Source organism: Strix aluco, chromosome 12 (assembly GCF_031877795.1).
Source record: "Strix aluco isolate bStrAlu1 chromosome 12, bStrAlu1.hap1, whole genome shotgun sequence".
Taxonomy (NCBI): domain Eukaryota; kingdom Metazoa; phylum Chordata; class Aves; order Strigiformes; family Strigidae; genus Strix; species Strix aluco.
This window is the reverse complement of record NC_133942.1, coordinates 21,574,351-21,599,658: the sequence shown is the minus strand read 5'-3', so window position 1 is coordinate 21,599,658 and position 25,308 is coordinate 21,574,351. Positions and strand designations below refer to the sequence as shown.

The window sequence follows — 25,308 nt, the reverse complement described above, 5'->3', positions numbered from 1 at the left end:
ATGATCTCTAGCATTACAAAATCATGCTGTGGCAACCATGAGCTAATGTAGTCTCTCCGTTTTTAGGATCCTTCAGCAGCAGTCTGACAGAACAAGCAGGGAGGACTTGCAGGGACACAGCAGTCTAGTTCAGAGTATATTTAGAATATAATAGAGCTGAGCCGGAAACTTTGTAATGGGTTCCCTTGTACCTTGTCCTCACAAAGAAAGCAGTTATTCATGCCTTCCTAGACATGACCGATGTATTCCACTGCAACCTCACAGTGTGAACGCAGCCATGTGTTTGAGTTCTCAGTGTATGTCCTGTCACAGCTGTGCAGTTTTGCAGTTTCCTGGATCTGTTTTCTTCTTCATTTACTCTGGAGACGTAGGTTTTCTTCATCTTTCATTCATGATCCTCATCCTGTCCTGAGAATCTTTCCTTGACATTTTTCAGAAGCTTCATCACCTAAGTCTGAAAGGTTTCTCCAGCCACTTCTTGCTGATGACTCTTCTCTGCCATCCCTCTCTTTACAGAGGTGTTGCTGAGGTACTGTGCTTTCCTAGTCTGGGTACTGTGGGCTCTCCTGGGACCCAGCTCTAAAGCTGCAGCCAGATTCCCCTTTAGTTTCTTTTTACCTGTCTTCTGCTGCCACCTGCTCTTACTTTGTTCTTGTAAGGAAGCTGGCAGGTAAGGAGAAATGAGACACAACTGATCCCTGACATCATCACTTCTTGCAGATTGTCCCTTGGTCATGTGGACAGTGGTTTGCAAACAGAGCAATTTCTCACTAGATGCTTTAAATCTCATACCCTAACTGCTCCTGGCTTTTCCAGCTTGAGTGAGATTTTTGGGTCAGGGTTTAGGATTTTAAAAGAAACTGTAACAATAGGTTGTTACTTCTCCCAGAGTAAATTATAACAGGATTTTCCTCTGATTTGGATCCGTTTAACTTTGTTTTCTGTAGTTTACACATGACACAGTGATAACTCATAGCCCACCTCTGCCTAGCATGAGGCTTATGATTTCCTGGGAAAATGCCATCACTTTTAATTTTAGTTATTCACTTGTCATCCAGACTTAAACCACAATATGAAGTCTCAACTTCTAGTCCGTCCTTTTATTACAACTGTCTTTCTATGCTTTTGTGTGATATTTTAGTTGATAATGAATAAGAGAATAAATGCAGCTGTGTTTTAGAACCCACAAATGATGGATATGCCAAAAGTAGCTTGTGGAAGATAAATACTTCTGCCGCTGTGGTCTACCACGGCTGGTGTCCTGAATTTACATAGAGGGGGAATGTTCAAAAGCTTCTTTTTTTTTATTATTAGCAAAATAAAAAATGACTGCCCTTAAAGTGAGGCCAAGAAAAATGTAGGTCTGACCTTTATAGTTTTTAGTTGTGGAATGTGATGACAGTTGATACCAATCATTATTTTAAACGTTCTTCCCTTGAGCCTTCTTAGTTACAGTGAGATTCGCAGAGAAACTCCAGCAAGGTTTTAGCATCCTTTTTATTAATCGTAAGTTAAAGAAATAGGCACCTCAACTGCCTTTCCCTGTCATGGCTTAGGACGAAACTAAAATGCTTTCAGAAGCTGTTATATTTTTTCAGCAACCTGAGCTAAAAATTAATCACTAGGTTTGTGGAGCTGCAGTTACTGAATGTGAAACCTCTCATAAAGGTTGCTGCTCATTGCGCTTGAGTCATTTTCACAGAAATGTCCCCATCGTGCCTTTGGTGATAGAGAATTACACCTTTTTCACAGCTGCTTCTCTGAAAATGGGCTGGTGATTTTGTCCAACACATTGCATTTGAGGTTGATAAAACCTGGCAGTGCAACTCTGCTTAGAGCAGGCAAGGGTGGTGCTTCAGGGAGGGCTAGGGTGCCAGTGTTGTGGAAGTTCTGCCGCAGTAACCAGCCAACATTTTAGATGCTTCTGCAAAGTTTTATCCAGGCCCCTTGGCGCCGTAGGGTTGGACTGGAAATATCACAAGAACAGACTTCTTTTCAGGATTTAGGCATTTCCTGCCTTAACTGAAAGCAAGAACTGCAGGCATGAGGAAACTAAAAAAATGTAGAGAGACACCATGTTTTCCAAGTCTTTAGAAAGCTGCAGAAGGCTCGCTGAGTTAAGTTTTCAGTTCAGATTTGATTTGGTTGGGTTGGGCTGTTCTATCCCAGTTTTATCATCAGTAGTTTAGGTCACTGCTTTGTTTTCCAGGTCATCCTACACTGTCATTTTCAGAGTGTGCCAGATGAATGCACATTTCCATTAGTGTTAGACTGGTAACTCTGCAGCATGGACACACTCTCCACATCATTAGTACCTGTGCAGATGATTATACGAGCATTTGATTTCTCCACTGCTCTGGGAGGAATGACTGTACAAAAAGGCTGATTGTGAAAAGTTTTGTCTGCTTGGATCTGCATTTTTCCATTACTTTTTTAGTCAGGAGTCTCATCTACAAACTCAAAGTTCTTAGAAAATTTTCAGAGTTACCACCATCCTATCCATTCCAGACTACATTCCTGATGATCTGCAAGGTATCGTAATACAAGTGCTTTGATGCCTCTTAATTTGTTTCAGGGAAGTATTGTGTCCAAAGCATTGCCATTTGTGTGCTGTGAATGCCACTGAGTAAAAAATATATATGACTTATGAGGTTGATGGAGTTTGGTTGTGCTTATGTTAAATAAAAGATAGATACAAAAAAATCATCTACTTGATCTCAGAATTCAGATAAAGTGCCAACCTCTCTCACTGTCCAGTCAGTTCCTTGCTCTGATTTTATATTAGCAGTCTCCATTGGTTTCTGCTGAAGGTACTTAAAGTGTGATTTTAACATGGTCATCCTTTGAAAAGTTCTATAATTTAGGATTTTAATAGCTAAATAGTCACGTGACTAGTTTAGCAAATGCCAAGATAGAGTAAAAAGTATTTTAGGTGTGGGGGTTTTTTTTATCTCGCACTTCACTGAAAAATACCAGACACTAATATTCAACAGGAAAACCTCAATTTTATATAGGCTTGCTATAAGTCAAAGAAAAAATGCTTAGAATTTTCCAAGTTTCTTTAAAAATCAATTGGTTGCTTAATGAAAGGATTGCCGTGGTTCAAAATTTCCTTTCATTTATACAGAATTTCAAACGAATGCATCATACATTATTTTTTGAATGTTTTAATGCATTCAACTAACAGTATACAAAACTAACACTAATTTCTGGTATGCTGCTGTCATACTTTTACCAAAAGAAATTATTTGCTTTCAGGTTCTCAGACTATAAACTGTTAGGTGTGGTCAGAACACCAACCAACTCTTTTAAACGATAAATGTCCATCAATTTTATTTTTTAAATTAGGTACATCACTACAAATGGATTTATATGGTTTTTTTACACAGAAAGGAGAGGAAGGTCATAATTTTGCTAAGCCTATGCACAATGGCCTTGATCCAATAAAGCACTTAGGCACAAGTTTAACTCTGAACATATTATAGTCCTATTGACTTCAAAGGACTGCTGATGTGCTTGAAGTTAGGCACATGCTTAAGCATTTTGTTGGATGAGGGTGATTTTGCTGGATGAGGGTGATTTTTGCCATGGCCACCCTAGGTAGTTTCTATGGCTGTCTTTGAAAAGATTGTAAGATCTGATGTTTCAGGGTTGAGCTGATTTTTATACGCTGGGGTGAGAGAAAGCCTTCCTTTGCAGCTTTTCCCACAGATGTTGAGTTAGAATGTGTTATCAAAAACATCTGGACATTGACCCCTGCCAGCTGTGCCATTGGGGTTGATGGGCTGCTAGGTTGCACCAGTAGGTCATTTACTGACATTTTATTACTGTAGGACACAGCCATCCACCATTTTGATAATACTCTTCCAATAAAAATCAGTCTGGTCATCTACTTTAAAGGTAGTCAGACTTGTGAAGTGATGAGCACTTGCGGTTTTCCTTGTTTCAAGAGGAGACGGGGATACTGTGGTCTTTAATGAAGTCTGTCAAGGACCAGTGAGCTCTAACTAAAATTTTGAGTGTCTGTTCAAGGAAACTGAAGTGACGGGCTTTGACATCTTTATCTTCATAGTAGAGTTACAAAGGTATTTCATCAACATCTCCGTAAAGAATAATCAGTTACCTTGGAACCTTTATTGGAAGTGCGAATAGTCTTTTCCACAGGAGACAGTCTCTCTTGGGGTCTATCCCAAGCACAGCTTGGGTGACTACCTCAAGGACTGAGTTAGAGTATCCTTACAGGTTACCACTCATCTGTTCCCCTTTCTTCTATTTGATTCTTCCTTTGTATATACTGGCAAGAAGTTACAAGCTCAAGATAATAAACTGTCCACAGAATCAACCACACTGTATTGACATTTTTCTATGCTTACTGTGTACGCAGACCGTAAATACTGATTTTTGTCTTATACAATTGTTCTTATATTTGTGAGGGCAGCTTTCCTGAAGTAAAGAGAAATCTAATTCTTTATCAAAGATAAGGAGAAAAGCTTTGAATCCTAATTTGGATTTTTTTTTTCCAAATACTTTTTTAACATTGGTCAAATATATCCTCCTGTATCTCCCATTTGTGTTTTAATCATCAGCTGCGTTTTGACATATAACAAAGAGCAACTGCAACCTTTTGAAAAACTGTCCTATGAAACTCTGGATTTGCCTTATTATAAATTGAACCCGAGAGCCGCTCAGGATGACTTTATTAATGACATTCTGCCCCTTGGCCCTAGTGCCGTTTTGAAAATTACTATCAGATATTAATGTGACCCTTGAAGTCAGAGAATATTATAGACTAAAGCCTCCTTTTATTCAGTAAATTCATGATCTGTAAAATAAGATTTTACTATAGTTCATCAGGTGCATAAATGCTTTCTAATAAAAATGATGGATTATAGACTGAGCCGGTTAGACCTCTTTATTGAAGATGAGAGCCTTATTACAAGATTAAATCTGAACAACAGCCTGCAGTGGTGTGCATTGAAGATAGCTAGATAGGAAAAGTGCTTTTCTTCTGCCTGGTTGCTGATTATTAGTATGACATAAGGTGATGACCTTTCTCAGATTTAAAGAGACTGCAAATATATTTTTGGCATATGCCTAAGTTTATGTACCTGGGGAGCTATTTTATATTGTATAGATAGGTCTTTATGGAGTTTCTCCTTTTTTTCCACTGAAGGAATTTGATAAAAGATTTGGGTGATGTCCTTTCCCCCCCCCCCGCCCCCCCAAAGGATACAACCTTCCCTGTTCCTTATGATTCTTTGTCCTATTTCCCTACATCTTTTTTTTTGTGAATTTTGTGAAATGGTCTGGGTTGGTGGGCAAGTGAAAGACTTAAGACGCTCGATTATGCATTCTATTTAAGCATCAAATAGTATAATGTATTGTCTGCTTTGTGTATAAACATACATTTACATGTTTTGGCTATGTTTTAACTGTGCACACACAGACACAATTACATGGAATAAAGTGACAGTGTTTCTACTGCGCTGTGATTATTTGCAGGTTTATTCCTGAACCCTGGTCTCCATGCAGTGCCACGTGTGGCAATGGCATACAGGTGCGAGATGTGAAGTGCCGAATTCTTCTTGCATTTACTCAGACCGAGGTTGAACTGCCTGAGGAGGAATGTGAAGATGTAAAGCCACCAACAGAACGAGTCTGTCACCAGGCATCCTGTGACAGTGATCCTGTCCCTTACACACCAGAATTTTCACATGCTGAAGATGGCAGTGTGATTTACGACTGGGAATACATTGGTTTTACTCCTTGTTCAGCCACATGTCTTGGAGGTACCTATATTTATTTATTTATTTATTAATCTTGAGTTGGAAGAATTTGGCATTATTTAACATTGTTGGGTCTTCTGTTAGTGTTAACCTGAAATACCTATGTTGATCTGTAGGAAAACATGCAGCTTCAAGTTTTAACTTATTTCTAGGTTATCCAAAGAGTATTTCAAACTACTTTGTTTCCTTTATATCCTATGTTGAAACACCAACTTTATTTGGTTAAGTAAGGTACAAAGAAGTTGTTGGTACAGCAACTTGCTTTAGTCTTGTTGCTGCAGGAGTCTCAGCTGCCAGACAGTCGGTGGCACCAGCATGTTTAATACGTCAGTGATGGGCGTGTTTAGATGACCTTTCTTTTCCTAGGAACTGAGTTAAAATTCCCATGTTAATTCTTCCTTATCTTCCAAAATGCTGCCATTTTCTGCGGTGGAGTAGGGATAAAAAGTTATGATTAGGGAGACTTGCTTTCAGTCTGACCAGCATGAAGATCAAACAGGAGTTTGTTTAGGTCTTAGTACAGTATATCACCCTATAGGAACTCTGTGCCATATATCTGTCTGCAAGTAGTTAGGCACATTCTTTTTTGGATGTAATCGAATCTCCCTGTCGTCCTAAGTACATGTTACTAGACAAGGTTGCTGGTGTTGCTACTACATACTGTACTTTGGGACTGAACACAAGTGAGTTATGAAGTGTTAAGTGGAGGCAGTGGAATTGTGAACACACCTATATATGACAGGACTGATGACATCAGTGGGAAGTGAAGACAGTTGTACCCATAGAAGAAATAAAAAAATGTGGAAAAAGGGAGAACAGAAACAATTGGAAGCAGAGAGCTAGTCTAGAGCTCACAGAAAGCAGCCTCCTTTGTACTATTCACCAGTTCAAACCCTGAAGACAGAAGCTGGGGGGGTGCCCCAGAATGCTATCAGCAGGATGGTGACTGATAAATGCCTCCTTTATCATTTACTACTGCTGCTTACCGACGGGGTTGATCTGTAGGAAGCACATGTGATCACAAAAGCTGATGTATCCCATTGCCTCCACTACCTTCAGTGGGCATTATGGCTGGTGAGGTAGAAGAGGCTATAGTCCAGGTACGTATTTATAAAAGTCTGATGGTAGTGACAGCTATTGTGACTGTCTCTGTTTCTTCATTTTAATGAGGGAATTGTTTTTAGAAATAAGGAAATTGTAGTCTAAAGCAGAAACAAGGCTTTCATTGGTACTAAATTTTGTAGTTCTCTTTTTTATATTTTAACTGATTTTTGTAATGTACAATCATTTCATTGCCATCTTAAATCCACTTTAATACTGCTTTTAGCCAATATCTTTGTCAGAGGTGTTCTAAAACTCCGAAGTTTTTTAATTTTGAGGACATCAGCAGACATCTAGGATGAAATAATCTCTAGTCGTTGCCTGCAATTGCACATGTTCACGTTTGCATTGCCTGCATCTTCACATGAGTTTGTCCATGCAAAAATGTTCACATAAAAACTTGCAAGTTTTGGAGTGCAAGCTGATGGTAATTTGAGGACCCTGTACTGGAGACAGTAGTTTCGTTTGCCAGCATGAAGGAACTTCAAAATGACTGATGAACAGAATCCCATTGTCAGCTTAATTTTGTTCCTGAGGGAGCTGAGTGTGAATTCTGTTGTTGACTCCTGTCCCTTTAATGAATTTGTGAGGTTGCCTGAACCCAGTTGTCCTATAGGTGTTCATAGTAATCTAACCATGTGTTTGATACGCAGTAAAAATGATCCATTTGAAGAAGTTTGAAAGAAAATATCTGTTTGCATTTTTGAGACTTCTGTGGTATCATTGGTACTATGTCTAGACATTTTTCTTACGTGATGCTCCTGGGAAATGTGGGAAGTTGTCAGGATATTTTATCAATGAACAGCTTCCGAAGTCCCAGTGCTGCTGTGCTAGTTAGGTAGCAGTGATTTTTTCCTTCTATCAGTTCTGGTCTTCTTGCTGCCTTGGCAAAGGCTTTCAAACAGACCAAAAATTACCTGTCGATAAATAGTTTTAAGGGAACCAGACATCTTTTCTGTTTCCAACTTACTGCAATGTACTAACTAATGATCTCACTGTCTACTATTTTTCCATTGTGTAGTTCAAAGGAGCTGATCCATTTCTGCTAAGTTTTATGTTCAAATCTCATTTCAATTAGATGAACTCTTTCGTTACAAGAAATAAATGTCTGAGTTTGGAATATCCTAGTGTAATGTAAATTATATTAGGTACTTTTTCTCTAGTATATATGTATCTAGCAGTGGCTATTAAAATAAATTCCTGTGGATTTCTGTATCCTCGGAACTCCCTACCCCCATGTCTTAGTGCTTGACTCTCTGAATGAGGGAAAAGTCTGCAGGGTCTGGGTAGGCTGGAAGCTTTATAGCCACTGTTTGAGCAGGGACTGAATCTCTGTTTCAGTGCTTGTCACTTGCACCTTTTTTTAAAATCCTCATACAGACTAGACTTTTAATTGGAACTCTCTGGTCCCTCTCCACAGTAGATGTAAAAATGCAGATGGAAACATTGTTTTTTGAGGTATTAGAATTACAGAGGTAGAACTGTCTGCAAGGCATTATCAAACATCATCTTTACTTTCTAGTTCATCATATTCAGCAGGTTCTAGAGCATTGGTAACACGAGTCTCTGGTCATTTTGTGTGCTTTCTGCACCAAATCTGTGTGGCTTGTCACACAGCATATTGAGTGCCAAAAAACTTGCTGCTCTTCAGGACTGCTATGTTGTGTTATGTCCGTTAGCATAATTAATACCTCTTTTGTCAATCTTTCCCTGAGTGAAAATAAAAGTTGTCCAGACCAGTTTGTCATCACCTCTAACATCCATAGGAAAGTCTGTAACCATCCTGAAAGCTAGAGATCTATTTTGTTTTCAGTGCCTGTAGAAATTCCAAGCTGAAAATAAGCCAGCTGTGTGCTCGGGGATCTCAGGATTTGCACTCTTTTTCCCAGAATGTTTTCTTTTTTTTTTTTTTTTCCCCCACTCTGAAGAACTTTGGCCCTGATGCGAGAGCCCCCAACATAAGTTTGATTTTCATAATATTGTCAGTGAGAAGTGATAGTTGTTATCAGAATAAACAGTACGCCTGAGAAGAAATCTTTTTTTTGTAATCTGTAGTATTTCTTTAGTGTTGTCGATCATTTAACTACTCTACAATATTTTAAAGGGATGTTCTCCATTTGAAAAAAATAACTGAACATCTTCTGGGTCCCTGTTTAAAAATACCTTTAATTGCAAGAGGCAGGTTTTCATAGTTCAGTGTAATTATTGCTCTTTATATTCCACATGCTTCAAAAATTACAATTCAGGCCCCCTAATGTCATTACGTTGGCTTAAAAATAATGAGATTAATCAATAAATGCATACACACTTCCTGTTGTTTCTCTATTGTCTGTGGCTTTGGAAGTTTTAGGGTGCAGTCCAGTTGTGTTTCCAGGCTTTCATCTGGACCATAATGGCTAAAAGTTTACCATTTTATTTATAAGAAACCTGAGATCCTTAGAAAATTAATGGATTCTAGCCAGATTTAAGGGTTCTTAAGAAAAACAATGACCATTCTAGACTCGCATACAAAGTTGAGAGCTTTTGCAATAGTGTTGTAGGCAATTTGATAACTGGTTACTCCTATCACTAGTTTTGTTACCTGCAGACACTAACTGTTTACTCTTTTACAGAAGGGGTATAAATAGGATTGCCAGCTTCAATAGATTCAGAGATGCTCAAGCATATATAAGACTTGGCATTTCTTCTGAGTTATTTTCAGCTGATAGTACATATAGTGCAAGCAGTCACTAAACTGACACTATCTGATAGAAATAAATGTCTGTCCTTCCTCTTCCAGGTATAAAGAATAGATCCACCCTCTTACCATTTGCACAGCAACTTTCCACCCCCATTTTCTTTGTACTCTAAAAAAGGCAGAAACAAAAAGTTGGGATTTTTTTCAAGCATTCTGATGTTTTAACACAGCATCATGCACTGTGTATTTCACTGCATAGAAAAGCTTGTAAAAGAATGTAAATGTATGTGGTTTGAATGCTGGGCTAAAATAGAAAATATTCTATTTCACTGAATAGTAGGATAATTACTACAATAGTGCATCAGATTACTGTAAAAATACTTAATGCTCCCTGCTGCATACATAATGTTTTAGTTAAATTATCTACTATGTTTATATTATAAGCCAAGAAAGTCATACATATAAAACTTTGCTTGTTTGAATAATAGATTTTTCCGTTTTCCAGTCGACATAGAATAAGAAGTTTATCAGTGATTGAACTTCCCAAATAATGGAAAATTATAGTTTGGGGTGAGAAATATGATTAATTGTCAAGACATTTTGACATTTAAGTTCAAACAAATGGTGTATCAATTAAGTGTAATTTATTGAATAAAGTTCTTGAACTCAGAACCAAGAAACAGGAAGAGAGCGTGTGGTATGTTTTTAACAACTCTATAATATCTGTTTTGTACTTACAGCATCAAAACAGGGTGCTATTTTTCTTTCAATAAGGCCCCTGTGGAGAAGAATCATTACTGCAGTTTGTGGCCTGTAGTTAAGTCAAATGAAAGATATACCACATATCGACATTTTCTTCTGGTAACACAATTAAAGCTAGGTAGGTCATGCTGCAAGGCAGAAGTGGTTTAATGAACTCCAGGTGGCATGTTGCAGTCAAAAACCATCACCTGGTATGACATGCCTTTTGTTCCTTTGGCTGACCACTTCAGTTTTTATAACATGGAGGTAAAAAGTTCCCATGGGATTATTGCCAGCATATATGGTCTGAAAGGAATCTCATTGCATTCCCCTCCTTTCTGTGAGATATTAAGAAGATACTACTTATCTCAACCTGTTCCAGAGCAACATCACCTCTGAGCATGGTTTTCCCACAGGAACACAGTGGAGTCAGCGAAACTGAAGGTTGGTAGCACAGGGTAGATTTTGACCTAAAATAGGGATTATATGGATGCTTGATGTGTGCTTGATTGTTTGTCTGGTAATGTCATTCTGTCAGAACACAATTTCTAAATCTTTATTTCTCTCCTGTAGACAGTCAGATGTGCATTTCCTATGTAAGGGGACAGGGAAGCTGCTCCTGTTAAACACATGGGGATCAATTGGACAGAAAATGTTTGATTCCCTTGGTTGTTAGTCTGCAATAAAATAGTACAGTTCTAGAAAAAATGTTTATTTATTGGTTTGTCATCCTTGGGCATTTTGATGTCTGCGTTCTAGGCATGGTATCTGTTATTAAAAGTTTATTCTCAGATTGCCAGTAAAATACTTTTTATTCAGTGCATGTATTCTATGTTAATGTAATTATCAATACTTTGATATATGAGAACTGAATAGGTTGTCAATCACGTTTAAGGTCAGGTCTTCTGTTCTATAAAAATTCATCACTTTGTAGATGTAGTCAAAACATTCATATAACAAGGTCTTTCTGAACTGAAAACAAGTCCCTGAGGGGATCTAGAGGTGTACCAGAGAGCCTGAAAGAAATTGGAATCTACGTTATTGTGAAAATTACTGCTGGTCTACTCCTGCTGAAGTGACTGAAGTTGTTGGACTGGTTCAAGTGTCACAAAGAGGGATTGTGGCCTGTGCTGGTTGATATGCTGGACTACATCAGAATTGTTTATAGGTGGAAGGAACAGCTTTGGTTTATGAAAATAATGACAGTGCTCACAAATGTGTTGTAAAGGAGAGAAATATGGACCATTGGCATGGAGATGAAACTTTCAGTGTAGGATATTTCATCAAGCCCACTGAAATCAGAATGGCTAATGATCTACAGTGCCAAGAAACCATGGTGCACGGTTGACACAGAAGCAGGAATAGTTGTAGTAGCCTTTGTGTAACAATAGTGGTGATGTTTTGAAGTAATGTCATGGGTGATACCGTGAAGTAGTTACTGAAGGTTTCTAGTTAAAAATATAACTCCCTTTGAAACCTTAGAAGTTGGTCATAAGAGGAGAAATATAGCCTGCCGCTGAAAGCAAGTTTGTATCCTTACAAAATCACTGGAGATAAGTAAAGATAGGAAGGAAATGGATTTAAATTCTTTAAACTATGTCTCTTGAAAAGCCATTTTTACCTGGAAACAAAAAATAGGTATTCTATTATTTCAGTGCTTTATTGTTCTACAGGATTATGATCATTAGCGCTGCTTATATAGAACGTCTCAGATACACGGGACCCCCCGAGTACATCACAAACCATCTTGTCTTTCATGTGCATGCAAGTGAGCTTTGAAATTGAGCAAGGCTTTCATACTAAAAAATATGATATATAAATTTGGATAATTACATAGGTTTAAAATAAAAGTAATTCACAAAATGTGTATTCACTAAGCTGACTTGTTTTAAAGCAAACTTAGATTATGTTTCATTTTGACTCATAGAAATTTGAGTATTCGTAATCTTTCGTGCTTCAGTAATAAGATCCAGGTAGCAAGAGCTGCAGATCAGAAGGTGCCAAGAATGGTCACGAGCGAGGAAAGCTCTAGGCTGCGTCAGATTCGCCGCCTTCAGCAAAACTATTGCACCTCTTCGCCCCATGAGAAAGGTTCTGAGTTTAGTCAGCCATTCTGCTGACTATAGTTTTGCAAGTTTTCTGCATTTTTATTACATTTTTTTGCCAGATCTTTAGCTCCTTAAAGTCAAGGTAAGTGAGAAGGAATCACTTTTACCCTGATTTTGGCAGTGAAACCAGTAGTTAGCTTGGGACCACTACAGAACCAGGCAGATGTAGCATCCAATGGTGGACAGACAGAGAAGCCTATTTTCTGCTGGTTTTCAGAGAGGTAGAATGTCAAATCAAGCCTTTTAAATACCCCAGAAGTAAAATGCTAGATATAATTCACAAATATATTTTAAGCATTAAATATATAAGCTATTTCTGTGTTCCTTTTGACTTGAGATGTTACTTTTAAGCCTGCTATCTAATTCAGTGTTTGAAGTTTTTTTATTATTATTCAACAGAAAGCTTTACAGAAATCTCTTCCCTTCTTCAGTGTTTCATGAGAATTTTCCTTTTTAATTCAGGAACACAAGAAGCCATTGCAATGTGTCTGCATGTAGAGACAAAACAAGCCGTCAATGAAACCCTTTGTGACAATTCCAAGAGACCACCACCAATGACTCGTATTTGCAATATGAAGCTTTGCCCTCCGAGGTACACTGTAATAATGAAATCATACTGTGGCAAAGAAAGGGTTAATAGGACTTAAATAAACATTGGCTTTCTCAGGGTTCAGATTGCAGGACTGTGGTCTTGCTTTGGGATGAAATTTCACTACTGTCTTTAACAAGGTTTTGGGATTGGGGTTTTTTTTTTTGGTCTTGTTCACTCCTTTTCCATTCTTCACATCTCACTAATAAAATAAGGAACATTTTCTGAAATAAATCTCTTCTGTGTAGATATTTGCCAGAGTTGGAAAAACCGCCTTAATTCTTCTAGTGGTACAAGGAAAATTGTAAGGCAATTTCACAAAAAACAGAATATTTACTTTCTATCCTTACTGAATGAAAAAAAATAATTATGATTTAAAGTTATTTTCATTTCATGCTTCTTTAGTAGCCCCACATAGTTCTTATGGCTTCTTATGTTTATTTGGAGATCCTGGGAAAAGAACAAACTCAGTCCAAATCCAAGAAAACCTAGCTAATTTGCTCACTTGAAAGGGCCATATGTGAAATTTTGACACGCACTTGCCTTATTTACCCACTTTTGATCTCTGATGTCCCTGATCCTTTGCATATTGTTTCTACATGTTTGCAGAAACTTCCTCTTGCAAAATGTAGGGAAGAAGTTAACAGGAACAGGATGTTTTATAGAAAACATATATACATTTAAAGGAAGTTTTGTAAATGTAAGAAAGGACTATTTATATATTTACGTTTATAAATGTAAATGTCAGAAGGTTGCCAACAGGCTGTTTTTTTTATGAGGAGCATTCTGGAAGTAAATGCTGGAGTGGAAATTTTCTGGAAATGACTCTTTATTACTTCATTGTTAATAACTTCTGCATTTCCTTGTTACCTGCAAGTTTATAAATCTAGTTTATAATTTTGCATTATAGCCAAACCAAAGGGATGTTTTAGCCATCTATCAACATGCCTTCAGTTACTTTTTGCTGGGGTCTGTTTGGGTATGATTGCTCCTTCCCCAATCTGAGGCGAGTTGCTAAAACATGAGCTTTTGGCTGTGTGGTTGGAACAGGTGGCAAAGCGGCCCCTGGAGACGCTGCTCGGCTACGTGCGGGGTTGGGATACAGACGAGAGATGTGTACTGCCAGCAGCCGGGAGGATCTGCTGTTGCTGCTGAAGACTGCAAAGACAAAAAGCCTCATTCTTTACAAGCTTGTAACCAGATTGATTGTCCCCCTCTTTGGCATGTTGAGGAATGGCAACAGGTATGATGGAGTTACAGAAGTAGTTTAAATGTATTCCTCTGGCGGCATACTTTAACTTCTCTAGCTGGAATAACGTGGAAGGTAGCTCCTAAACTTTGGCATGTAAGTGTTTCTACTGATTTCATTAGAACAAACTAAATCAGGGTCAAAAATACTACTTTTGACAGCTATACCAACGGATAGTCACAGGATGAGGTGGAAAGTCCTTTTTAAGATTTCAGAAGGCTGGATACCAGTTACTCTAGACATCACCTCTCTTACTAAGCTCAGCAAACGCAGTAACTTGCTTTTGGAGACATTGCTTCATTTTTTTTTGTCTCAAGGACAAAGTTTCCTAAACTCCCACCAGATACATTAACTGATGTGAGACGTAGGCAGACCTATGTGTAAGATGGATGTTTTTCTTTAAGATTTCTACTACTTAATTGCATTCAGGTGGTGTGACTTTTTAACTTAGGAGTTAGGTTCTCATCATCTCTAATATATTAGCTGAACATTTTAACAGAAGAATTTTCTCTATGCTGCTTGCTTATTAATTAAAAGTAGATGTCATTTTTCAGGAGAGCGTAATTGGAGGGGAGAAGCTTATACAGTGTTTGTGTCAAATAAGTGTGATGGGTGAGCACAGATGTCCACGCAGGTGTACATGCTATGTTCTCTTCTCCTTAGTGTTCACGTACTTGTGGAGGAGGGATTCAGACCCGCAAAGTGTACTGTAAGCAGCTGTTGACAGATGGAAGTTTCCTGAAACACTCTGATGACACCTGCCGGGAACCTAAATTGGCAACTAGTAAACCATGTGCAAAAGTTGATTGTCCTCCTCAGCTAGTCGTAGGAGAATGGTCCAAGGTAAGCAGCCCCCAACAGGGGTGAACCAAAACCTTCAGTTGCAACATGAGCTCTAAAGATTTCTGCTTGGGTGAGTAAGATGTTTGGAGTAATAAATTCACAGGGTAGCTGAAGGTTTCTCAAGGCATGTACCTGGAGTAAACTGGGCATACAGTTGCTGTTAATCCCTGCCTACAGCCAGAATGATCACATCCCCCTCCTGAGCTATGTTTGAGTTGCTGAAGGACAGTCTGTAATGCATTGCAGGCATCCTACCAGACATGTTTAGCTATTGGTTATTTCATAGTACAGCTTCCAAAAAGCGAATCTTTACATTATTCTGGAATATGTCCTCCTCCTTTCCCATTTAATGCAAGCTTGCCTACCACTCCCTGTTCAAAAAAGATTTATAAAAGTGAATTTAGAAGCTGCAATTAAAGGTTCATTCAATACAAATTAGGAGACAGGGTTGAGAGACTTGACACAGACTGTTTGGAATATGCCGAATTCTTTCTCTTAGATACTAGATCTCATTGCTCTGTTCTGCCCATGGTTGGACATAAAGAGATACTGTCATGTTATTTTAATTGTTCCTGAGTTGCTTGCTGGAACAAATTATCTATCTTATATTCTTATTGCCTGGAAAAGTGAAGAGACTTTAATGTCTGTATAACACAAAGATGTATCTGAACTAGAGCGTATTCACTCTTTCTCAGAAGAAAAAAGAACCGAAAGCAAACTAGTTTAAAATTAGCATGTGTGGTGTGAGACACTAAGTTTAGTTTGACTGCATCCTTCCTTTCACAGTGCTCAGTAAGCTGCGGTGTTGGAATCCAGAGAAGGAAACTTGCCTGCCAAAACCTAACAGCGAAAGGCCAATATGTCACATTAAATGGATCAATGTGTAGTGGTCTGTCTCCTTCACTGCTTGTAAGGTCTTGTCAGATGAATGCCTGTAACAGTAAGTATGTTACTTTATGTAGTTTCTTGCTAATTTGGAATGATGTATTTATAAAGAAAAGTCTGTATATGGGTTAATTCACTCATCTCCCTGTACTTTCTCAACATCACTATCTGGCATAAACTGAGTGTCATAATTACTAGACCAGTAATAACAGGATTGTTTTAAATTTTTTTTCTGCCAGTCAGAAATAAAGGTTATGATCTAATGAAGAAGTTTTTGAATACACTTTAATGGTACGTACCTCTCACCCTCATACTTACCTACGTTTGATCTGCTTTTTCCTTTAGACTTTATGCTATCCCAACTGAAGGAAAAAAAAAAAAAAATCCGTAAATTGAGTATAAATTACAAAGGACATTAGAAAAGATAAGAATCCAGTTCTGGCTTCTCTTTTCACTGTACATTTGCATTACGCTGGACATTGCACTCAGTGTGGTGGAATTCAAAACCTGAAATTCTGTGCCAGTGGTAACTTCAGGTATAATTTGTATCTTGTAGAAATGAGAATCCCAGTCTCATGAGCTTTGCAGGAAGTGATGACAGTACAGACACTCTTCAAAAAATCCAGTATTTTATTACTGTCTATATAAAAATCTTTTCAGAAGAAGCTGTCTATAGGAATTGTACAATTTGGGCACAATCGGGTTATGATACTGATGGTAGTTGCCCTAATTGCATATGTACAACACTGATGGAAATACCTTACTGGTATAGAGGAGGTTCAATTACATACCATAATTTGGAGCAGGCAGTTCTAAATGCAGGTTCCTTAAGTCTGAACCTGTGCTCTCCTTCCTTTATAAAGGAGGGTATTCGTTTGTAGGTTTGGGGAGCAGGGCACTGAAAAGAAAGGAAAAAAGGAGAGTTTTTAGTTCTGAGGTGGGAAAAAACCAAAAGGCTTTATGAATGGCCTGGTTTTGATCACAGAGATTGATGTGATTTAACCCAATTCATAGTGCTGTCAAGAAATGGCTACTTTATACATTTTGAAGCTTTGCTTTAAAAATTATTCACAAAACAAAATAAAAAATAGAATAATTACTGATTCATACATAATATGAAACTTATTTTCCTGGCCTGCATTTCAGATTAACATGCCAAAATCCTGAGGTTCAAAACTCCACTTAAATAAAGCCCTGTGGACTTTCAGGAATGTCCTTGGCATAAGGTTTAATAAAATATTTTGAGCTGCATATCTATCTGAATTTAATTAATTGTGGATAGTTGAATGGCAGTGTAGCTGGTTTGCAAATTGCTTAGCACAGACTGATATTAAAGTTACATTGTCAGCTTCCACCACAGTGCCAGGAAAGCAGGACAGTGGACTGCAGAGGGAATGCAATGTACTGAATGGGTGCAGATCAAAGTCATAAAAGAGAATCACTGTCCTCTCCCTTCATCTCCACAGCTGTTTGGAACAGGGGAGCCCTTGCAGCTCGGATCTGCCTGGCAATGCCCCGGCTATGCAACAGGAGGGCAGGGTAAGGCCCTACCCATGGTTCCAGTCTGGGTTTTGCAGAAGGAGCCAGGGCAGCGGCAGCAGCAGGCTTTGGATTCACAGAAACATGCAGGAGGCACCTCCTGCCACAGCCATGGGTTCAGGCTGCCTTGAAGGGGGAGTGAATAGAAGGCAGGAACGTAGCGTGGCTGTAGGACAGGCAGATGGCAGGCTATAAAGAGTGAAGTGGGCTCAGTGAAGAGTAGTGTAGTGCATGGCATGTCTGCTGTTAGGGGTTCTTGCCTTTGAGAGCAGTGTTTCTGAATGCGCCTCCTCAAGATTATACTTCTGTGGCTCAGATGAGCTCCATTTTTTTACTCTCATGACAGTGCTGAGGCTTTTTAGACAATCTTTTACTCTGGGACTAGTAATTGTAGCTGTTTTCTACTTAATAAGCCCTATTAAGTCAGAAACATTCCTGACTGTGGGCTCTGAGAAATAGGAAATAACGCCAGTCTAGCCCTGAGGTCACCAGGACCTGAGGCCCAGCTAAAGCTGTAGAGGACCGTTAGAGGTCATAGACACAGATGGATTTGTATCAGGTGATAATGAGGTCCAATGGCTCCAATACGATCTAATCCTTAAGCAAGATTTACCTTCTAGAAAAAATACCATTCCCAAACAGTCTGTTACCTCAGCAGCTGCAAGTTTGGATGATACTAAGGGTCTACAAAACACATGCTTATGTGGCCTCATATATTCATATGACCTTATATATTTATATGGCCTGCCATCCACAAGGCTGAACTTTGTTTCACTCCTAGCCTCGCTCACCAGTCACCAGTAAAAATATACACACCCTTTAGTGTTGAACTGCTAATGAGAGCTAGTGGTCTTTCTTTTTTAAAAAAATGAAATGGATGAGACTTGTTAACATATTTATAAGTATGCACTGGGTTTAATTCCATGTTGGAATTACTAGTGTAAACAGACCACAGCCTGAAGTATTTTAATTTGTGTGTTTAAAGTTACACTTACTGTGTCTGTAAGTTGGATTTTGGAAATGGAAGATTTAATACTGGAACACTTCCCTAAAAATAAATATTTGGGGCCCAATAACTTATTAAAAACAGGACGCTACTTTAATAATTTTAGTAAACTGAGTGCCTAAAGCAATTTATTTGTTGTACCATGTGAAATGGTTGAGGGAACCATGTATCTGGATAATGAATACAGATTTAAAAGCTGTGTAATTATGAAACCATGATATCCCCACAGGTCTGAACTCATTACCCAAAGCATTGAAAATAACCATTTTGTTTTATAAGCATAAGAATGCACTCTAGGGTGTAGTTCGTACAGTGTACACACTTATTGAATGCTTGAAGCATTTAGCTTTTCACCTATTTCTTCACAGTGTATTTGAAGCATATGTATATAAGGAGCATGCAGTTTTTCAAGTATCATTTGTGTGCCATCAGTGTAGTTGTCATTTTATTTATGTACCTACCAAGTGGAAGAGTAGTGATGATTTCAGGTTCAGGTACGCTGAGAAGCATTTTGATTTGTGTGTCCATTTCCTGGCTCATCAACTCATTCTGCAGGCTCTGAGTTTTTAATCTGTCACATACCAAAAGGCTGGGTCACCAAACACAATTGGATTGTTTTCTAGCACCAATGCAGAGTGTTTCCGACTCTTCCCAGCTGGCCAATTTCATCTTGCATGGAACGAATTCAGGGGGCGCGTGGCCTTGCTCCACACCTCCTACAGTGCTTTGTTTCTCACCTACCTAGGTTTTGCTTAGTAAGATTAGTTCTCCTGATCAAAGTGGGGCACAGTGGTTGCCAGCAGTGAGTCAACACAGTGGTATTTGAAGCATTGCGGTCATTCTGGTGGTGTCTCCAGTGTGCCTATCCAGCCAGGGCTGGGAAAGCCTGCCTGTGGTGGTATTCATTCAGGCAGCTCCCTAGAAACCTTTCAGCATCCGAGTGCCTGCAGCAGAACACAGGAGGAGCTTCATAATACCCAGTGTCTCCATACCCAGTCTGCATGAACTTTATGCTGTTATTGTCTACTTTCATCAATTCATCTGATTACTATATTCAACCTCTCACAATTTTGACTTATTTCTCTCTTTCCTCCCTTCCCTCCCTACTTTCTTGGCACAACAGAGTGAGCAACTCATCTTTCAACCTAAAGAAATTACCCTCAGCCAATGATTACAGGGTGGCTTTGCGTGTTGCGTGTACTGTGTCTTCATTGACTGTTTCTTTCACCTCCTGTGTTGCTATCAACTTGGCTTGACTCAATCAGACAACCAGCATGGCCAGACAGCAATTTAAATAACAGTCAAGGGGGAGCCTTACTTTGTGGATAGGCTTTGTTTTATTTAGGTCATTCTGCACCCGACAGTGCTCAAATGTGGGGAAAGTGATAATGTGTTCAAATTTTTTTGATTCACTTTTTCCATTCCTGTCATGCCTGGCCTTTCTGAGGCAGCATTTGGAAAAACAATCATAATAGGATTGCATGTATGGTATAAATTAATATATTATATAATACATGTATATATGCATTTATGTACGTATGCACCACCTATGTCCTTCATAAAGGTATACGTTGCCTGTATCTTTTTATTGTTAGGAGATTTGGGGAAGAAGCAATGGAATTCTTGGCTGGAGCAGGGGAATGTTATGGTTTCATGTTGTTCATATTTTTGCATTTTTGTGACTCAGATAAAAGCTCAGCATGTTGCAATCTGACTTGAACAAAGTCAGGAAAAGCTCTGTCAAGCATTCTGTGAAAAGCACATTTTGTAAGCATGAGTGCCAATGATTAGATACTTTTCAACACTTTGTTTTCTTTCAGAGATTAAACCAAAGCTTCCAGAAAAGTATTCTGCTCATGGACCTCAGATTGTCAGCATTCACCGAGTCTATATTCAAACAAGACAAGAGAAGCGCATTAATTTTACCATAGGAAGCCGAGCCTACTTACTTCCAAAAACATCTGTTGTAATTAAGTGCCCTGTACGAAGGTTCCAGAAATCACTTATCCGGTGGGAGAAAGATGGACAACACTTACAAAACTCTAAAAGACTTGGCATCACTAAGTCGGGCTCACTGAAAATACATAGTCTTGAAGCTACTGATATTGGTGTGTACCGGTGTATTGCAGGCTCTGTGCATGAAACATTTGTACTCAAGCTCATTGGTACTGACAACAGATTGATAGAACCACCAAATCTTAGAAAACATGCCAGTGAGACCAGTAACACAGATCACAATGAGGCTAACAGCTTTGGGGCCAAATGGCATAAAATGAGCAAAATGTGGCAAATGTGGAGTAAGAAGAATGAGCTCTATCTGGGTGACAGGCAAGTAAATGATCAGCCATTTTTGCGAAATCTTGAAGCCTTTGGGAGTAATTCAGCAGAAGACTTCAGCTCTCGTGAATTCAAGAATAAACGACTGGAGGCAGCAGTTCTCCAAGGTGCCTACAGCATGGACACTGTGCAGTTTGAAGAACTGATAACGAACATGAGCCAGCTCATTGAAACTGGAGAAGTCAGTGATGACTTGGCATCCCAGGTCATTTATCAATTAGTCGCTGAATTGTCTAGACCTCCACAACCAACTACTGAAAAATGGAAGGGGGCCCAGGATGAGAAACTTGCCTCAAAACTCGCAGGCAAATCACCAAATGAATCTGAACGTTTCAGCACAAAAACTGTTGATAAGTTAATGTTTGACCAGAAGGTTCCAGTTATTATGAGGCAAAAGGAAATTCCTCGAGTTTCCTTCAACAAAACGGTAACTGTACGAATTGGAAATACAGTTTTTCTGACCAAGAATACTCATGCTGTCAACCTGCTGTGTGAAACAGCTGGTATTAGTGAAGTGAAATATACTTGGACAAAAGATGGCGAGACATTAAAAGCCTCTGAGAAGTAAGTAAATACCTTCTTTATTTTTGAATGACTTTATGTCACTATCAACTGTAAAATTCCACCGTGCTGTGCAATATTAAAACATACTGTTGTAAAAATGAGATAAGCATGTATACTGTGCCTTCCATCTTTTTATTTAAGTATTTTTTTTCTTTCAAGTGTCTGTCACATTGTTTGGCTTTACAAACATCCAAGTGTATGTCCATTTCCATGATATTATGGGACGATTGACTTTTTTTACTAGGCGAAGCGTTTTCGATGTCCTAACTGTATTTTGTGATCTGCCTTAATCATTTCAGCTGCAGCAGAAAATGAACAGATTTATACTCAAATTAAGAAGTCCATTGGATTTGTTTGGATTTCAAATACAGTGGGAACACATTAAAAACTTCTGCCATGGTATAGATTAAAAGAAGGCTTCGTTCTTACCTATTTTAAGGATGGAAAATATCACTGGTACCCTCACCATCCTTCCACACCATAATTCTTTAGGTATAACTGTAGCTGCATAACTTCAGTTTAAAAAGAAAGAGTGAGCTGTTACGGATTTTTTAAAATACATTAGAATTTGCAAATATTTCTGTTGAGGACAGTTGAATACAAAATAATAAAGGACCTGTATTACCATCACATTTGGGAATTATACTTGAAGAACAAGTACAGCAAGTGTGTGTTATATTCAGATATTTGCTCAAGACTGAGCAAATACTTCAATGCTGATAAATTAGAAGCTCACCTGATAATATTAACATTAACCTCATGTGTGAGCCTCTTGGAATTATAGCTAGCTCTTGAGTAATGAAAAAAACGATTCTGAAATGATAAAGGCACTTTCGGATATTTCTCAGCATACTTAACTGATTAACTGCACTGCCAAGAAAAATATACTTCTGCAGGGCTATCAATTAAAGCAAAGACATCAAAACTAAGCCATTTTTAAAAGTGCAAATGTTTTTGGAACCATGTAGCTCCCACCAGTTATGTTTATTTTGTGAAATACGCATAATTTCCCATTAATTTGTTGCAAGTGATACTTTCAGCTTTTGGACATGATGGTGTTTTGTTTATTCATGAGTATCTGATTACTAATGTCTACTTTCATAAATTGCCTTAATTTTAGCCCAGACTGATATTCTTGCACTTAAGGGATACATTGGCAAAGTAGGTTTCTTCCCTATTTTTTTCACAGTAAGGTTTCCTATACACAAATCCATATGTATGTGTACTCAAAAGCCAGTGACGTTAATAGCATTACATCTGAAAAAGAATGTGAGGAGGTAAACGGTCTGTTTATCTCTCGTGTTTGTAAAAGAAGGCCATACTGGAGACATGCATGATGTGGCTTGTTTTGTCAAGACAGAAGTATTTTTAATATGTTTTTGTGTATCTCTTACTTTTGTAAGTGTGCTCAGTGTGGGAGAATGCCAGAGCTACAGGGTTTTTTTGGATGTGATGAGTGTGTGGCAGAACTTATATAACTTACCGCTGAGAAAGGTAAAAAGGCGGGAAAGTCCAGGCCACTATTTTCAGCCTCTTCCCCAGCCTGTGATGCTCTCTCTCTCATATCTTGCACCTCAGAAGGCAGGAAAAGTGTTCAAGTCACCTGTGAGTTTTTGGTGGAAGACTTAAGCTTTAATGATGATAATATATAAAAAAAACCCCCACTACAGTAATTTGGAGGTCAGATTAGAACATGCATTTGTTAATTCCCCAATCCTGCTGAAAACCAAGCTTGCTCTGGAGAGATGGATTTCTTGCCAAGCCTAATACTTTTAATTCTGGTAGTCTGATTTATTCATGCTGTTGTTCCTGAGGGATTCTGGTTTGTAGTAGCAAACTCGCTGTCCTCCGAAGGGCTGCAACAAGGACACAGCTTTGTAGAAGAAGGACATCTGAAGAATCTTCCATGCAAGTATCCCTTAGCAGTCCCCTTTGTCACCAAAGAGGAGGCAGAACTGCTACTGCATGTGCTGGTCTAGAATGGTAAACTCCTAAAAAGAGTTTTCCTGCTGTATCTGTAACTCTTGCAAGAAGATTCAGCTGTGTTTGTCCCAGGGTAGTAACCCTTGTCTTTCCTTGAATATTCTACAGGGTGATCCTGGACACCATTGGAAAAGTGCGGATTCAGAATCCTACTCAAAAGGAACTTGGTACATATGGATGCCTGGTTGTTAATGACTTTGGTTTTGATATGGAAACGTCATTGCTATTGCGTGCAGGTAAGACTGAAACATCCAAACATCCACAGAATTGGACATGTATTTTTTTTAATTTTTTTTTTTTTTACACTTAAGTACCCATCCCCCTTTCCCTGTGAAATAGTTTCTTTTGTTAGTGATCCATGAAACTCTGCCCGATTTAATAGGTAGCAGTAAGATGGTCTTGTTGCTCCAAAACCACAGCAGGTGTGAACTCAGTCTGCTTGTATCTATCCCACCTGTGTTTTCTGGCTACTGTTTTGCAAGCTGAATTCTGTTCCAAACATGATGAATTTAAATTCAGGATCTATACTTAAAAGTCAAATAAAGCTTCTAAAACTGATTATCTCTTTAATTTCAAAGAGGTTCCTGTCGTCTTGTCCTCTGTGTTCAATGTTACAAATCTGGAAGCCAGCAGTCTCTCAGCAGTTGTTGGAGGTACAATCGTGGCAAGAATTGGAGCAAATATTATGGTTGAATGTCCAGTGAAAGGTAAGTAAGAACTGAAGTTCCTTGTAATGTTGGATTCCGAAGTTTACCTTACATCTTGAAAGAAATTACCAGTGAAGGCAGAAAATCATTGATCATTAGTCATTTTATATTAGGCATGTCACCCACACCAGTCCTATTTCTTTTCTGTCTGTCAGTTTAATTTACACACACGTGTACATGTTCAAACAGACTTTCCTTTAAAAGTACTTTTCTTTCCACGAAGTGGTCTGAGGCTCCACTACAGAGCTCAAAGCCCACCAGAGTGAATGACAATCTTGCTGCAATAGCAAGTGTGGCCAGCTGACTTGCTCATCAGAGAATTTTCCTTATCCCTATTTGAGATGCACATATGTCTAGACTATTGTTAAAACCGAAAATGAAATCTCCAGCCACAGCTTAATAGAACTTTAAACCTGACAGTAAACTTACCTTTTAGAGCCATCAGTCTGCAGCTGCAGTAGGAAAACAAAGAAAAGTGCCGAGCCATGAGAGCGTATAGATATTTTCTAGCTCAACATCAGTGGAGCAGCATTAATGTTAATCCGAAGCTACGTGCATTAAGTAGTTCACTGCTTCATTTTATTTTCTAGTCCTTTGTTGGAAAGGTAGATTTTTTTTTTTTAATCTCATCATTACTATCTGTTAAGTTTAAATTGTAAGATTTAACTCACAGTGGCAATATTCTGTCAAATATTTAATAAGCTGAGGTCAGCCTTTTGTGCCTTGTTGAAGAAGATGTCTGAAAGTGCCAATAACAACGAACATTGCAGCTGAGTGCAAAGAGAGACAGAGAAGTCAGTGTGCTGTTCGCATTCGTATTGCGGGGGAATTGCATATCAGAAGGCGTGCTGATACTGAACCAGAGTAGTGATAGAAATATATATATATGCAAATAGTTCTGCGTACAATAGTGGCGCCAGGCTGACATGTATTAGGACATGTGGCTCTGCTATTCACTGTTGTACCACGACTAATTCTTTGATGAAGTAATATTTTCCAACTATAGTTTGGCAACTCTATGTATAACTGACCTACATCTCAAATTCAGCAGAGAGTTAATGTCACACTGTTAATATTAATATTGTTGGGATGGGTAAGCAGTTAGCAATTTAAATATAAATTAATATTTTCACATGGGACTGTAGATTTCCAAATGCTTTAGAATTGTCTGTATCTGTGGGCCAAACTTTAGT

At 38.5% G+C, this 25,308-nt stretch overlaps 1 protein-coding gene across 1 annotated transcript in view; it reads left to right on the top strand.

The window, feature by feature from the left end:
- Positions 1 to 25,308, top strand: part of ADAMTSL3 (ADAMTS like 3) — a 101,779-nt gene that overhangs the window by 52,005 nt on the left and 24,466 nt on the right. Inside the window, exons 14-21 of the mRNA XM_074836944.1 lie at positions 5,503 to 5,789; positions 12,876 to 13,005; positions 14,053 to 14,245; positions 14,915 to 15,094; positions 15,881 to 16,034; positions 20,345 to 21,425; positions 23,517 to 23,644; positions 23,987 to 24,115. Of these exons, the coding sequence (XP_074693045.1) occupies positions 5,503 to 5,789; positions 12,876 to 13,005; positions 14,053 to 14,245; positions 14,915 to 15,094; positions 15,881 to 16,034; positions 20,345 to 21,425; positions 23,517 to 23,644; positions 23,987 to 24,115 (2,282 nt within the window). The remainder of the gene's footprint in view (positions 1 to 5,502; positions 5,790 to 12,875; positions 13,006 to 14,052; positions 14,246 to 14,914; positions 15,095 to 15,880; positions 16,035 to 20,344; positions 21,426 to 23,516; positions 23,645 to 23,986; positions 24,116 to 25,308) is intronic.